Below are 13,873 nucleotides of genomic sequence, written 5' to 3'. Positions count from 1 at the left end.
TGAGAGGTATGCTAGGGAAGAAAGTCTGGATTAACCCTGCCTCAGGCAAAGGCAAACCCATTCGTGGGATTGTCTTGGGACATGCTGCAGACCTTTCCTTCCTGGGAATTATCACTATCCCTTCACTCCCAGCTTTTCCTTCTTGGTTTGGGACAAAGGACATAGAGAGAGAGTTTATGTGAGTGCTCACCCCTTGTCTCTGCCTTGCTTGAAAAAGACTGAGAATTCACCTGGCAGCTAGCCAAGGTGTGACATTGACACTGTCCATAAATATAACTGCTCCAGGAGGAACCTATCGTTTTGGGGGTTGTTCTCTTTTGTTTTTACTTTTGGTGCTGGGGGAGTAGTTTGCTCTGGTCTCTTTACAGTTATATCTACATATATATGTGTATATATATATATAGTAGTTAAGAACAGTTATCCTTCTTATATCCATTTTCTAATTAAAGTTCCTTTTTCTTAAATTTAATAAAGAGTGACGTGATTATTGTAGAGGAATCCTCTCCTCTGCTTTTTGGCAAACATTTTGGGTTTTCCCTCAAACCAAGACAGATTCATTCTGAAAGAAGGGCAAATAAAAACCTCTGGAGACTTAAACCATTTCTTTAGACCATGTGATGCTTGCTTTCTGTTCCTTAAGTGCAAATACTGTACTCTACTATTAGAGAACAGCAATTGCATTTCTCTTCCTTACAAGAACTTAGCTGCTTGAAAGCTCTGCTTTTTGCAATTGCGGGCAGATATTGCATAAATTACACAAATATTTATTTTTACTTTTTGAACCATAACAGTGGCACATTGACAAACTGACAGACTGGGAAAAGAAAGCAATATCCAAGTGGATGATGTCATCAGGTTGCCCCATGGCATAGCAGGAGTTACTTTAACTTGCTTTGCTCAGCTTCAACATGAGTGTTACTTCTGCTTTCCAATATTTTCTGACATTAATGTATAGTGTTTGATTTGGTATTCTGTCAACCTACATACAAGTTTGACATAGAGTAGGTTTTAAGTGACTTGTTTAAATAGCCTTAGTAACAGATGGCTTGGTTGACAGCATGAAGTAGTTGTTGGAACTACAAAACACCACAGTACTTCAATAATTCAAGACATTTGATACTTTTATATCATACCTTTTTATGTTTTGGTTTTTTAAATCTGTTTTTACCTACTTAAAGCAGCCTTTGGTGTTTGATTGCATTTTGAAATGGTTTCTTTCTTAGTGCTGTTTCAGATATATTTTAAGGTTGATCTGCGTTAATTAGGCCCCACTTCAAGCTGTCAAACTGCTATCGTTAGAAAGTACTCCCACTCCCTCCACCCACATGATTTTCAGAGTAATACAGCATTACAAGCAGACTTGAAATATGGTACAGCAAGATGAAGCTGAAGGGATGTGTTTTTCATTTTGAGTCTGTCTCCTTATCCAGGGAATAGCAGAAAGTTGTTAGCACTTTTGATTTTTATTTCTAAATTTCTAGATAGTCTATTTTCTTCAGACAGTCATAATATAAAGCATACATGTAAAATGCTTGTTTGAGTTAAAGGCAGCTATCAGTGAGTAATTCATGTTTGGTTTTAGTGTTTCCACATGTGACACCCAAAGGAATTAATGGCATAGACTTTAAAGGAGAAGCTATAACTTTCAAAGCAACTACTGCTGGAATCCTTGCTACACTCTCTCATTGTATTGAACTCATGGTAAAACATGAAGAAAGTTGGCAAAAAAGATTAGATAAGGTAAGATCATTTTTCTTTTACGGTTGTTGAAAAATTTGTTTCTTTAGTTTGAAATAGAAATTTCAAATTAGCTGGTTTAAACTTTTTTATTCCAGGTATTACTTTTATGTAGAGCATTTAGTAATTTTAGATGCTCTCACTATTTATTGCTCCTTTAAAAAGTCAAAACCTCATTCTGACTCTTGGTGATACAGTAACATTATTCATCATATTCTTTCTTTTTCCAGCCCTTGTTCAGATAGTATTCCTGTATTTTTAATACTATAAAGAACCTGATAGTACTCTTTGGTAGTCACCCTTTGTCAAGGTAAGGTAGATTAGCGGTGGTCGAGGAGGCAGAAACAACTCAAGCAGCAGTTAGATCAGAAAGCTTACACCGAGGATAAAGGACTTTAGTCTTAGTTACAACTTTACTTTTATCTACTTTCTCCCACACCGTGTCATCCCATAATTAGTCAGTCAGCTCAGCCAAACATACATGGAAGAATTCTACTGGCCAAAAGGTCTCCTGAATTCTGCAGGTGGTTTCTTCCCCTTTAAGGGTGCACTGCAAACTGCTTTCATTCAAGAATACACTCTGACCTGCTCCGTATCAATTCCTCAAACATTAGGGGGTCCGCAGACCTGCTGAGTTAACCCCCACAATTTCCCCTCTGTGTAATTGTGCCACAAAAGTAGCAACCACCGTCTTCTGCATGGCCCTTGCAGAAGACCACCTGCATCTGATGTTAACAGCAGCACAATTGTCACAAAAAACAACAGTGAGGTCTTCACCATAAATAAAAACCATCCAGTTATACTCCATCCTTGAAGCAATTTGTTTAACCACCCTTATCCATCATTCACTCTCTATTCTTCCACTTTTTTTAAATTCGTCTTAAATACTGCTCTATTTTGTAATATATATATTTAACACTATTCACTAACAGTACTAGTTGAGTGCACTCAAAACTATAGATGTAACCTTACTCTACTTAACCAATATCTCAAACTTCTATCAAATTAACCTTACTCTGCTTAATTAACACCTTAATTTTCTTAACAAATTAAAAACCTTAACAAAAATATTACCACACCAAACAATAACATTTCTATAAACTGGTTATGTTGCATTAACAGATCTTAACAATTCTAATTCTTGCAGTTCTTATATTATTTGCAGTAAATATGCATAGATTTGGTCCCAGTTGTTCACATTAGTAACAAAGTTAATGATGCTGTAGGGTCCTGGGTTACTTGGAGAAGGCCACTGGTCCAAAGGCACACCGACTAGGCGTGTTGAGAATGGATTTGCAATAGAAAGGCACAAGGTGTTTTGCTGAGTCGCCTTTGTCCACGTCCTCCTAACATTCTGTTTAGGTTGCAGGACAGTCCACTTCTCCTGTGGTGGCACCACCCACCACCGGACAAACACAAAGAGCAGGAACCCAGCATGGACCTGTATCTGTGGAAACACAAGCAAATCCTCTACCCCAGGTTAATAACTCGTGTAGGCCAGTCCAGGTGCCCGTGACAAGGTCTCTGACTTGCACCTGGACTTTTCTTGGCACCTTTTCTGTGGAAATTAAAGAGGGAAAATGTGAAAAAATAGGAGGGACATTAAGAGATCTGAGATAAGTAAGAAAATTAAGAGTATATACTGCCTTTTCTAACCGTGCTTGTGGGGATTCTCCTCTCATCCCTCCCTTCTGTTTTTCCAACATCCTTTTTAAAGTGCCATGCACGCGTTTGACAATTGCCTGACGAGTCGGGGAATGAGGGATTGCAGTAACATTAGTAACACCCCACTTGTCCAAAAAATTTTTAGTTCTTTGTGCTATATAACCAGGGCCATTATCTGTTTTAATTTGCTTCTGCACTCCCAAAACTGCAAAAGCTCTTTGAAAATGCCTAATAGCATCAAGACTACGTTCACCAGAATGTGCTGTGGCACATGTTGCATGAAAAAATGTATCAACAGAAACATGAACTTTAGACAATCTACCAAAACTGACCACATGTGTAACATCTGTTTGCCACACTTGTAGAGCTTGTAAACCCATAGGGTTTACTCCATAATACAGAGGAGTAAATTGATCCTGACAATCAGAACAGGAAGAGACAATAGTTCTGCCTTTTGCTAATGAAAGACCAAACTGTGCCTTTAAAGAGTCAGCATTTTGATGAAAAAACTGGTGTGATATTATAGCTTGTTGGTACTTTTCAGGAACAGGAGCTAAAGCCACTCCTGAAACTAAAGCATCAGCAAGACTATTGCCTTCAGTAAAAAATCCCGGAATTGATGTATGGCTACGTACATGCAAAACAAAATAAGGTGCGTGACGCTGCTGTATGATAGTCCATAACTCATGAAGCACCTGAAAAAGAAGCCGATTATCAAGGTCTGATAAAACTGAACCATCTACACGTGACACCAGCCCCACAACATATGCAGAATCAGTAACACAATTAAAAGGCTAAGTAAACATCTGAAAAGCTGTTGCTACAGCTTTCAATTCCACTATTTGTGGTGATCCTTCCTGCAAAACTAATTTCTTTTGCCACTTACCACCATCATGCCAAACAACAGCTGCTTTGCCCTCTTTTCCTGGCCCATCTGTAAACACTGTGAGGCCTTCTATGGGTTCTGTTAAACATAGCTGCTTCTGCCCTAAAGGAATTTCATGAGAGAGCTTAATTAATGGATGTTTTGGCAGGTGATACAGAACCTGACCTTGGAAAGCAGCTAAGGCCGCTTGCAGCTCGTAACTGTTTTCCATACAGCTCTCAAAATAAGCTGCTTGAACTGGAACGATAACATTCTCAGGATCTCTTCCCACAAGCTGAACTGCACGTCTGTGGGCTTTAATAATCAAATCTGCTATTAGCTCAAAAAAAACTGGTGCAGTTTTTCTTGACCTGTATGGTAAAAAGAGCCATTCTAAAATATGCAAAGGATCAGGCCAATCTAAACAATACTGAACTAAAGCTCCAAACGGAATGGCATGATTGGTAAACACAAACAATTGAACAGCTTGACTCAAATCAATGCGACTTACAAATCGTCGATTAAGTAACAGTTCAATATCTTGCAGTGCTTTATTTGCTTCTTGGTCAAAATTCTGGGTTCTGCAGGGTTAGTAGAATGCTGTAACAATTCAAAAAAAGGCTGTAAGTGAGAATTGGTTATTCCTAAATAGGGTCTCAGCCAATTAAGAGTTCCTACCAATTTTTGCACATCTCTCAATGTTTTTACAGTGATATCTAAACAAACAGGCTGAGTCATCACACGATTAGAAGTGACTAGTAGCCCCAAATATTTCCAAGGTTCGCTTCTTTGAACTTTTTCAGGAGCCACCACTAACCCATAGTGATTCAAAGACTGAGTTGCTGTCTCTTCTAACTGATCAAGCTGTTCTTTGTTTCTGCTGCGAGCATAATGTCGTCAGTGAAATGTAGAGTAACAATCAGGAAACTGTTGTCGCACAGGAGACAGTGCAAGAGCCACAAACCACTGGCAAATTACCTGCAAGTTTTTCATGCCCTGAGGTAACACCTTCCATTGATACCTTTGAGCAGGCATTGCATTATTTATAGCAGGTACCGAAAAAGCAAATTTTTCTTTGTCTTTTGGATGCAAAGGGATTGTAAAGAAACAATCTTTTAGATCAATTACTACAATGTGCCAATCCACAGGTATCATTGCGGTTGAAGGAAGGCCAGTTTCAAGGGCTCCCATGGGGGCCATTACTGCATTTACACACCTCAGATTATGTACCAACCGCCACTTGCCAGATTTTTTCTTAATAACAGAAGCAGGTGTATTCCAAGGACTAGTAGATGACTCAATATTTCCTGCAACAAGTTGTTCATTAACCAGATTCTGCAAAGCGTGCAACTTTTCTGCTGAAAGGGGCCACTGAGGAACCCACCTGGGTGTCTCTGTCAGCCAGGTAAGAGCCATTGTGGGTTGATGCACGCCTTCCAACACAGTGGCTCCTGTTAAAAATCCATGGTGAGCCTCGCTCCCCACTGGCTAAGGGCATCCCGACCCCACAATGTCAGAGGGGTCTGAGTAGCATAAGGCTTTAAGGTTGCTGTTTGCCCTTTAGAATTAGTGACTAGAATCGGTAATGATGACATGGCTTCAAGGGCCACCCCTCCCAGCCCGACTACTCCAGTCTCACTAGGAGTGAGTGGCCACGCAGGTGGCCAAACTTTCTGTGCAATAATAGTTATGTCAGCTCCAGTGTCCAGGAGTCCTGTAACAGTCACTTGAGAACTGGATCGAGGTCCCAGCTGCAGGGTCCAGGTCATTTGAGGACGTTGAGCAGATACTTGTTGTGACCAGAACACTTGTGGTGCTCCTGTCGAACCAAAGCCCTTATCTTCTCTCAGAGTCGATTCTGTATGGGGAACACAGCTCACAAAAGGAACAAGTTGAGCAATATGAGTACCTTTAGGGATCGCTACCAGAGGCCAGGGAGTTGACACCATTGCACAAAATTGACCCGTATAATCAGCATCTATAACACCCACATGCACCTGTAATCCCGACATTGTAGCACTTGAACGACCTATTAGTAAGGCACTAAGTCCTCTCCCCATAGGGCCTTGTGCATCCAAAGGTACCTTTGTCACTGCTGTTGTTGAAATAGTTACTGTGTCTGCGGTGGATACATCCATGCCTGTTGCCCCACCTGTCCTGCCTGTGAGGCGATCACAGAGGGGGACACCTGATGAGCTTTCCCTGCATAAGGGTTGATTGTGGGAGGCATTTGTATCTCAGCGTGCCTCGTCGTGCTCTGCTTCCAGTTTCCCTGCCCCCTAACCAGATGAAAGCCTTTCTTGTGGAAAGAAGAATGACAGTACTTTGCATAATGACCAAATTTGCCACATTTAAAACATGGTGGTTTCTGTTTCATAGCTTCCCCTTTCTTGCTGTTCTGAGGGCAGTCTACTCTCAAATGCCCTCTTTGACCACACCAGTGACATTTTGAGTGTTTCTCTTTAAAAGCAGCCATAGCACTGAGTTTATGTTGCAATGTGCCCGCCTTGGCACAAGCATGAATCATAGCTTCCAACATGGGATCACCTTGCAGAGATTCAATAATTTTCTGGCAATCTGCATTGGCATTGTCTTTGGCAAGCTGCCTAAAGAGGGTTTCCCATAAAGCTGCATCAAACACCTGCTTTTCAACTGCGTCCTGCGAACTTTCTACAAAAGACAACAAGTTTTCCTTCGGCTCTTGTTTAACAGTTGTATATCTCTTTTTTGGTTCGGCAAGCTGAGCCGTTTTCATGATCGCTTTCATACCCAGTGCCTTGACCTGTTCAAGCAGGTTGTCAATTGGGCACATCAGGGATGTCCTGGTTCAGCAGGTGGGACCAGTTTATCACTGTGTGGGGGTAACCAAAGCTATGTATCCTGCACCCTCTATTTGTTTCCCATGAACTGTTAACAATGGACCATTTGCAGCAGCTGCCCAGGCCACACCCAACTCCTTAGGATGTGAGCTGGGTGTAAAAGACACATGTGAGATAAGAGCTGTGATAATTCCCCTCCAGGGAGTCCTTAGCACCTTCACACCCAGCCTGAGGAGGCGTGTCTGTTAATGGGCCATCAACAATTCCAAAATACCCCATGACTCACAGAGTCAGATCACTCATTGTGTAACTCCCTGCCCTGGGGAGGCACTGGGTACTCCCCACCTGGACCTGAGGGTACATAATCTGGGGGCTTGAAGACCTCAGGGAACAACTCTACAGATCCGGAGAAGGATCAGAACCTCGACAGTAGGAGGCCACCACTCTCGATCAGACTGCGACTGTCATCTGCACCAGCAGGTTTTTTTTGCTTCCTTTTGCTTTGGACTTGAGGGAACCATGTGGGCCTCAGCACAGGGGCTAACAGGCACCATTGTGTGCCCCAGGGTGCTGGGTTGTACTTTTGGGTTTTGTGGGTTGAGACCAGTCTCTCTTTGTGCCATTGCATTTGTTGTGATATGGTTATTAAATTGTGGCTCTGACTTGTGATCTCTTTTGTATTGGGTTTGTTTTCTCTTGCTGGTTTACATTTAAACCAGCACAGGAGGTCACCAGTTGTGGGGGTCACCCTTTGTCTCAAGGTAAGGTAGATTAGCGGCGGTCGAGGAGGCAGAGACAACTCAGGCAGCAGTTAGATTAGAAAGCTTACACCGAGGATAAAGGACTTTAGTCTTAGTTACAACTTTACTTTTATCTACTTTCTCCCACACCATGTCATCCCATAATTGGTCAGTCAGCTCAGCCAAACATACATGGAATAATTCTACTGGCTAAAAGGTCTCCTGCATTCTGCAGGTGGTTTCTTCCCCTTTAAGGGTGCACTGCAAACTGCTTTCATTCAAGAATACACTCTGACCTGCTCCATATCAATTCCTCAAACGTTAGGGGGTCCGCAGACCTGCTGAGTTAACCCCCACAGTACTGTACAGTAATAAGTTTATTACTTGCAGCCCTCTAAGAGAGACCTAATTATCCATGCTGGCAAAATGATGTGCAAATCTCTGAAATGTTTTGTGATAAGAAATGGTGACAGAACTGAGGAAAACAACTAGTTGCAACATTAAAGGTCTAAAATACAGTTATTTCATTTAACTTTAGGAAACTGAAGAGATTAAGTCATGTTTTATTGTGCTGGTTTAAAGGTAAACCAGCAGGAGAAATGAACCTAGCTCAGGAGAGATTATAAGTCAGTTACAATTTAATAAAAATATTACAATAAATACAATGACACAAAGAGAAATTGCTTCTAACCCACAAAACCCACTAGTATAACACAGTGCCCTGGGGCACAAACACAAAGGGGTTTGTTAGCCCCTGTGCTGAGCCCCACGTGTTTCCCCTGAGTCCAAAGCAAAAGGAGGTAAAAACCTGTTGGTGCAGATGATGGTTGCAGTCTGGTGAAGAGTGGTGTTCGCAGTCTGATCAAGAGTGGTGGTCTCTTCCTGTCAAGGTTCTGGTCCTTCTCTGGGCCTGATGAGTGGTTCCCCAAGTCACAAAACCCCCAAGATTATACCCACTCAGGTCCAGCTGGGACCACTCAGTACCTCCCCCAGAGTAGGGAATTGCACAATGGGTGATCTCACTCTGTGGGTCATAGGGTATTTGGAATCATTGATGGACCATTAGCAGACATGACACTTCAGGCTGGGTGTGGAGGTGCTAACGACTTGCTGGAAGGGAGTTATCACAGCTCTTATCTCACAGGTCTCTTTCACACCCAGCTCACACCCTGGGGAGGTCGGGTGTGCCTTGTGCAGCTGCTGCAAATGGCCCATTGTTAACAGTTCATGGGAAATGAATATGGGGGTAGAATACATAGCTTTGGTCACACACACAGAGTGATAAACTGGTCCCGCCTGCTGAACTAGGATGGTTATATCACTTGGTTAATTTTTGGGATGGGGTGAGGGTGGTATTATATGTTATTCTTATGGCAGTGATAGTTCATGGTCAGCCTACTCAACCATTATAGCAAGTTGAAAGGAGCAGTGTCTTCTCTTTTCAGATGAGATGTGCTAGAAGCATGCTTAGGTTGTACTTCAAACTTTCATTTCTAGAATTCTGCCATCACTGGCTGGTGTCCTGTACAGTCCATTAGCCATTGTTGTCCTGTTTTTAATTCAACATGTTTCCATATGGTGATTATCGCATTTCAAATCTTATTCAATATATGTTAGTGGTACAAAATTTCAAAGAATTAAGTAATTCAGACAAAATACATCCATGTTTGAATTTGCCCATGTCTCCTGGCTCTTTGTCTGTATGTCAAAGACCTGGTCCTATCTAACTGTATTGTGACTTCTGGCAACACCTAATTTATTATTGCTTCATCTAGGTAGTTGGAGGAATTATAGCAGACCTAAGACTTGAGGCTTTTTCATAGGATTGTAGGTTAATTCAGGTTGGAAGAGACCTCAAGAGGTCTCTTGTCCAACCTCCTGCTTAAAGGAAGGACAGTTTGAATCAGACTGGGTTGCTCTTGGATTTTTCAGGTCTGATTTCAAGACTCCAAGGCTGAAGACTGCACAGCCTTTCTGAGCAGCCTTTGCTGATGTTCAGCTGTTGATATATATCCACTTGGAGCAGCTCGTATTCCAGTTTTTCCTCTTCTTACTATAGACTGCTGTGAAGACTCTGGCTCAGTTTGTTGATGACCTCCTCAGAGATATTGAAAGGCTACCATTAAATCCCCTCACAAAAGCCTCCTCTATTCCGGGCTGAACAAACACAGTTTGCTTATGCTGATCAGACTTGGCTTAGAGCATGGATGAAGTGAATTTTTTCTTGTTAGTAGGTTAGTACATGTTATTACAGAATAATATGTTAATATAGAATTTTAATTGGTTTAGATTAGTTATTTGTAATATTTTTCTTCTTCTGTGAACTAATTTTAAAGCGCTTGTTTTCAGCTGCAAGCAGTTAAAAATTCAAATCTAAATTTCACTTTCACTCATACAGAATCACAGACTCATTTATGTTGGAAAAGACCTCTAAGATCATCGAGTCCAACCTTTGATGGATAACCACCTTGTCAACTAAAGACCATAGCACTAGGTGCCACGTCCAGTCATTTATTGAACACCTCCAGAGATGGTGACTCCACCACCTCCCTGGGCAGCACATTCCAATGCTTAACAACCCTTTCCGTTAAGAAATTCTTCCTAGTGTTCAACCTGAAACTCCCCTGGTGCAGCTTGAGGCTACGTCCTCTTGTGCTATTGCTAGTTGCTTGGGAGAAGAGACCAACCCCCACCTTGCTACAACCTCCTTTCAGGTAGTTGTAGAGAGCAATAAGTTCTCCCCTGAGCTTCCTCTCCAGGCAGCTAAACAAATCCAGCTCCCTCAACCACTCCTCATATGACTTATTATCTAGACCCCTCACCAGCTTTGTTGCCCTTCTCTAGACTCTCTAATACCTCAGTGTCCTTCGTGTAGTGAGGGGTCCAGAACTGGACACAGTACTTGAGGTGCAGCCTCATCAGTGTCAAGTACAGAGGGACAATCACTTCCTTGGTCCTACTGGCCATATTATTCCTGATACAGGCCAGGATTCCATTGGCCTTCTTGACCACCTGGGCACACTGCTGGCTCATGTTCAGCTGACTGTCAACCAACACACCAAGGTCCTTTTCTGCTGGGCAGCTTTCCAGCCACTCTGCCCCCAGCCTGTAGCACCACATGGGGTTGACCCAAGTGCAGGACCCAGCACTGGGCCTTGTTGAATCTCATACAATTTGCCTCAGCCCATTGATCCAGCCTGTCCAGATCCCTCTGTAGAGCCTTCCTACCCTGCAGCAGATCAACACTCCCACCCAACTTGGCGTTGTCTGCAAACTTATTGAGGGTGCGCTCAATCCCCTCATCCAGATCATCAATAAAGATATTAAACAGGACTGGTCCCAACACTGAGCCTTGGGGAGCTCCATTAGTGACTGGCCACCAACTGGATGCAGCACCATTTGCCACCACTCTCTGGGCTCAGCCAGTTCTTAACTCAGCAAAGAGTGCACCTGTCCAAGTCATGGGCTGACAGTATCAAAGGCTTTACTGAAGACCAGTTAGACAACATGCACAGCCTTTGGCTCATCCACTAGGTGGGGTCATCTGGTCATAAAAGGAAATAAGGTTGGTCAGGCAGGACCTGCCTTTCCTAAACTCATGCTGGCTGGGTTTGATCCTTTGGTTGTCCTGTATGTGCCATGTGATCGCACACAAAATGATCTGTTCCATAACCTTGCCAGGCACCAAGGTCAGGCTGACAAGTCTATAGTTTCCCGCATCCTCCTTCTGGCCCTTCCTGTGGATGGGTGTCACGCTGGTCAACATCCAGTCATCTGGGACATCCCCAGTAAGCCAGGACTGCTGATAAATGATGGAGAGCAGCTTACTGAGCACCCTCAGGTGAATCTCAGACACTCACAGGTCTATGGGGCTGGATAAGTGGCACAGCAGGTCACTAACTACTTCCTCCTGGATTACAGGGGGTCTATTCTGCTCCTTGTCCCTGTCTCCCAGCTCAGGCGACTGGTTGCCCTGAGGATAACCAGTCTTACTGTTAAAGACTGAGGCAAAGAAGGCATTAAGTACCTCATCCTTTTCCTCATCCTTGGCGAATATGTTCCCTCCTGTGTCCAATAAAGAATGGAGATTTTCCTTGGCCCTCCTGTTGTTGTTGATGTATTTATAAAACCACTTTTTATTGTCTTTCACAGCAGTGGCCAGATTGAGTTCTAGCTGAGCTTTCGCCTTTCTAATTTTCTCTCTGCATGACCTAATGACATCCTTGCACTCTTCCTGAGTTGCCTGCCCCTTCTTCCAAAGGTCATAAACCCTATATTTTTCCCTGAGTTCCTGCGAAAGATCCCCGTTCAGCCAGGCTGGTCTTCTTCCCCAACGGCTCATCTTTCAGCACAGAGGCTTGGTCTGCTCCTGCACCTTTAAGATTTCCTTCTTAAAGTATGTCCAGCCTTCCTGGACCCCTTTGTTATTAGGACTGTTTACCAGGGGACTCTCTGAACCAGTGTCCTGAACAGGCCAAAGTCCATCCTCTGGAAGTCCAAGGCCTAGGTTTTGAATCTAAAACTCTATCATTTTTTGGTCACTATGCCCAAGATGGCCTCTGACCACCAGATCTCCCACCAGCCCTCCTCTGTTTGTAAACAGCAGGTCTAGTGGGGCACCACCCCTGGTAGGCTCACTTACCAGTTGTGTCAGTGTAGCAGGATGCTCTGCCTTGATAGGGCTTATCTGCCTAGGCTTGGAATTTGGTCAGAAAATTCAAACAATGCAAGCTATCAGTGGTGAGTTACAACTGGCTGTTGCCATGGTGCTGCTTTTAGTGTTGAATTATGCTAAAACCAGCCTGGTTCACCAAACTTCAAACACACATCCTGCTTTTTGAAGCAGGATTTGACAGATAAGCGGCTAGCTCACCTGGAGATATGTGACTGGCAGTCCATCACTTTATAACTATAAAAGCCCGGTCCACCTTTCATATGACAGATTCTTCCACATACTTTCTTGAAGTGTGTGCAGCTTCTCTGTGAAGCAGAGATGCCTCTTCATGGTTGCTCCCCTGGGGTTAAGTGAAAGAGAGAGATCTGCCCACAATCGTTGTGCGGTGAGTTACATCAATCTCTACGTAATGATTGTTTCTTTTTGCTTGCTTTGATACAATTGGCTTAATATAATTGCTTTGACATAGTGCACTATACTCTCCAATCTTATACTATACTACTAGTAGTTTTTATCTTTTATTCTGTGTAATAAATAATTCTGATTGAGATCTTTCATCTGTTCATTTGTCTTTTCATTCGTCATAATAAATAATTCATTTTAAATATCTGGTTTGCCATCATTAAAACCTGCAGGACAAAAGTGATTCAATCACACCTCTATATTTCCTTAAATTTAAACCATTGACAAAATCTGAGGCTAAGACTGGATCCAACCACACCTGGGCTTCTCTCTGAGAAGGAGTTTAGAAAGCAAGGGGGTCCTTTCTGCGCCTTAAAGCTCAATTTGGTAGATGAGGCAGAGTATCCAAGATTTTTCTATTAAACTGTTAATGCATAGTGTTGTTTGAGCTGATGACTAACACTTCTGAGTAAACAGTATGCAGATCTATTTGGCAAATGTCAGCTTTTAACTGTTTAACCACTCACTACTTCCACATTGCAGCCCTGTACTTTCTGTTCTTAATATAAAGAACAGAACTTACCTTGATTTGAAGAGGAATTCACCACTAAAGTTAAGCTTAGCAAAGGTGTCTCAACAAGCAATATTGTTTTCAGGGAGACTGCTAAAGCATTCTGCCACTCTGCCACAGAGAGCTTGATTCCTAGAGCTACCATGTATCATTCTGCCGGTTACAAGCACTGACATTCCCCTTATTTCTATGAAATGAAAGTATCAAAATGATCTACCACAGTTGTTTTCACAAAGTGAATTAATAACACCTTTGAGTTTACTACCAGAATTCTATTTGTTTATACAAATGAGACTGGATATTTACTGCATGGCCAGAAGCATGTTGAGTCTGGTAACTTAGTTCTGGTCCCCTCAAGACTCAGCATTAGACTTGGCACCAAGTTTACTTCAGCCATGT

General features: G+C 42.6%; 1 protein-coding gene across 8 annotated transcripts in view; it reads left to right on the top strand.

The window, feature by feature from the left end:
• LOC139683015 (ceramide transfer protein-like) overlaps positions 1–13,873 on the top strand; it is a 165,632-nt gene that overhangs the window by 102,196 nt on the left and 49,563 nt on the right. For all 8 annotated transcript variants that reach the window (XM_071577721.1, XM_071577720.1, XM_071577717.1 and 5 more), the window contains one exon: positions 1,583–1,740. In XM_071577721.1, coding sequence (XP_071433822.1) covers positions 1,583–1,740 — 158 coding nt within the window. The remainder of the gene's footprint in view (positions 1–1,582; positions 1,741–13,873) is intronic.

The sequence above is a fragment of the Pithys albifrons genome, chromosome 26 (assembly GCF_047495875.1).
Source record: "Pithys albifrons albifrons isolate INPA30051 chromosome 26, PitAlb_v1, whole genome shotgun sequence".
Taxonomy (NCBI): Eukaryota; Metazoa; Chordata; class Aves; order Passeriformes; family Thamnophilidae; genus Pithys; species Pithys albifrons.
This window is presented reverse-complemented; position numbering and strand designations above follow the sequence as displayed.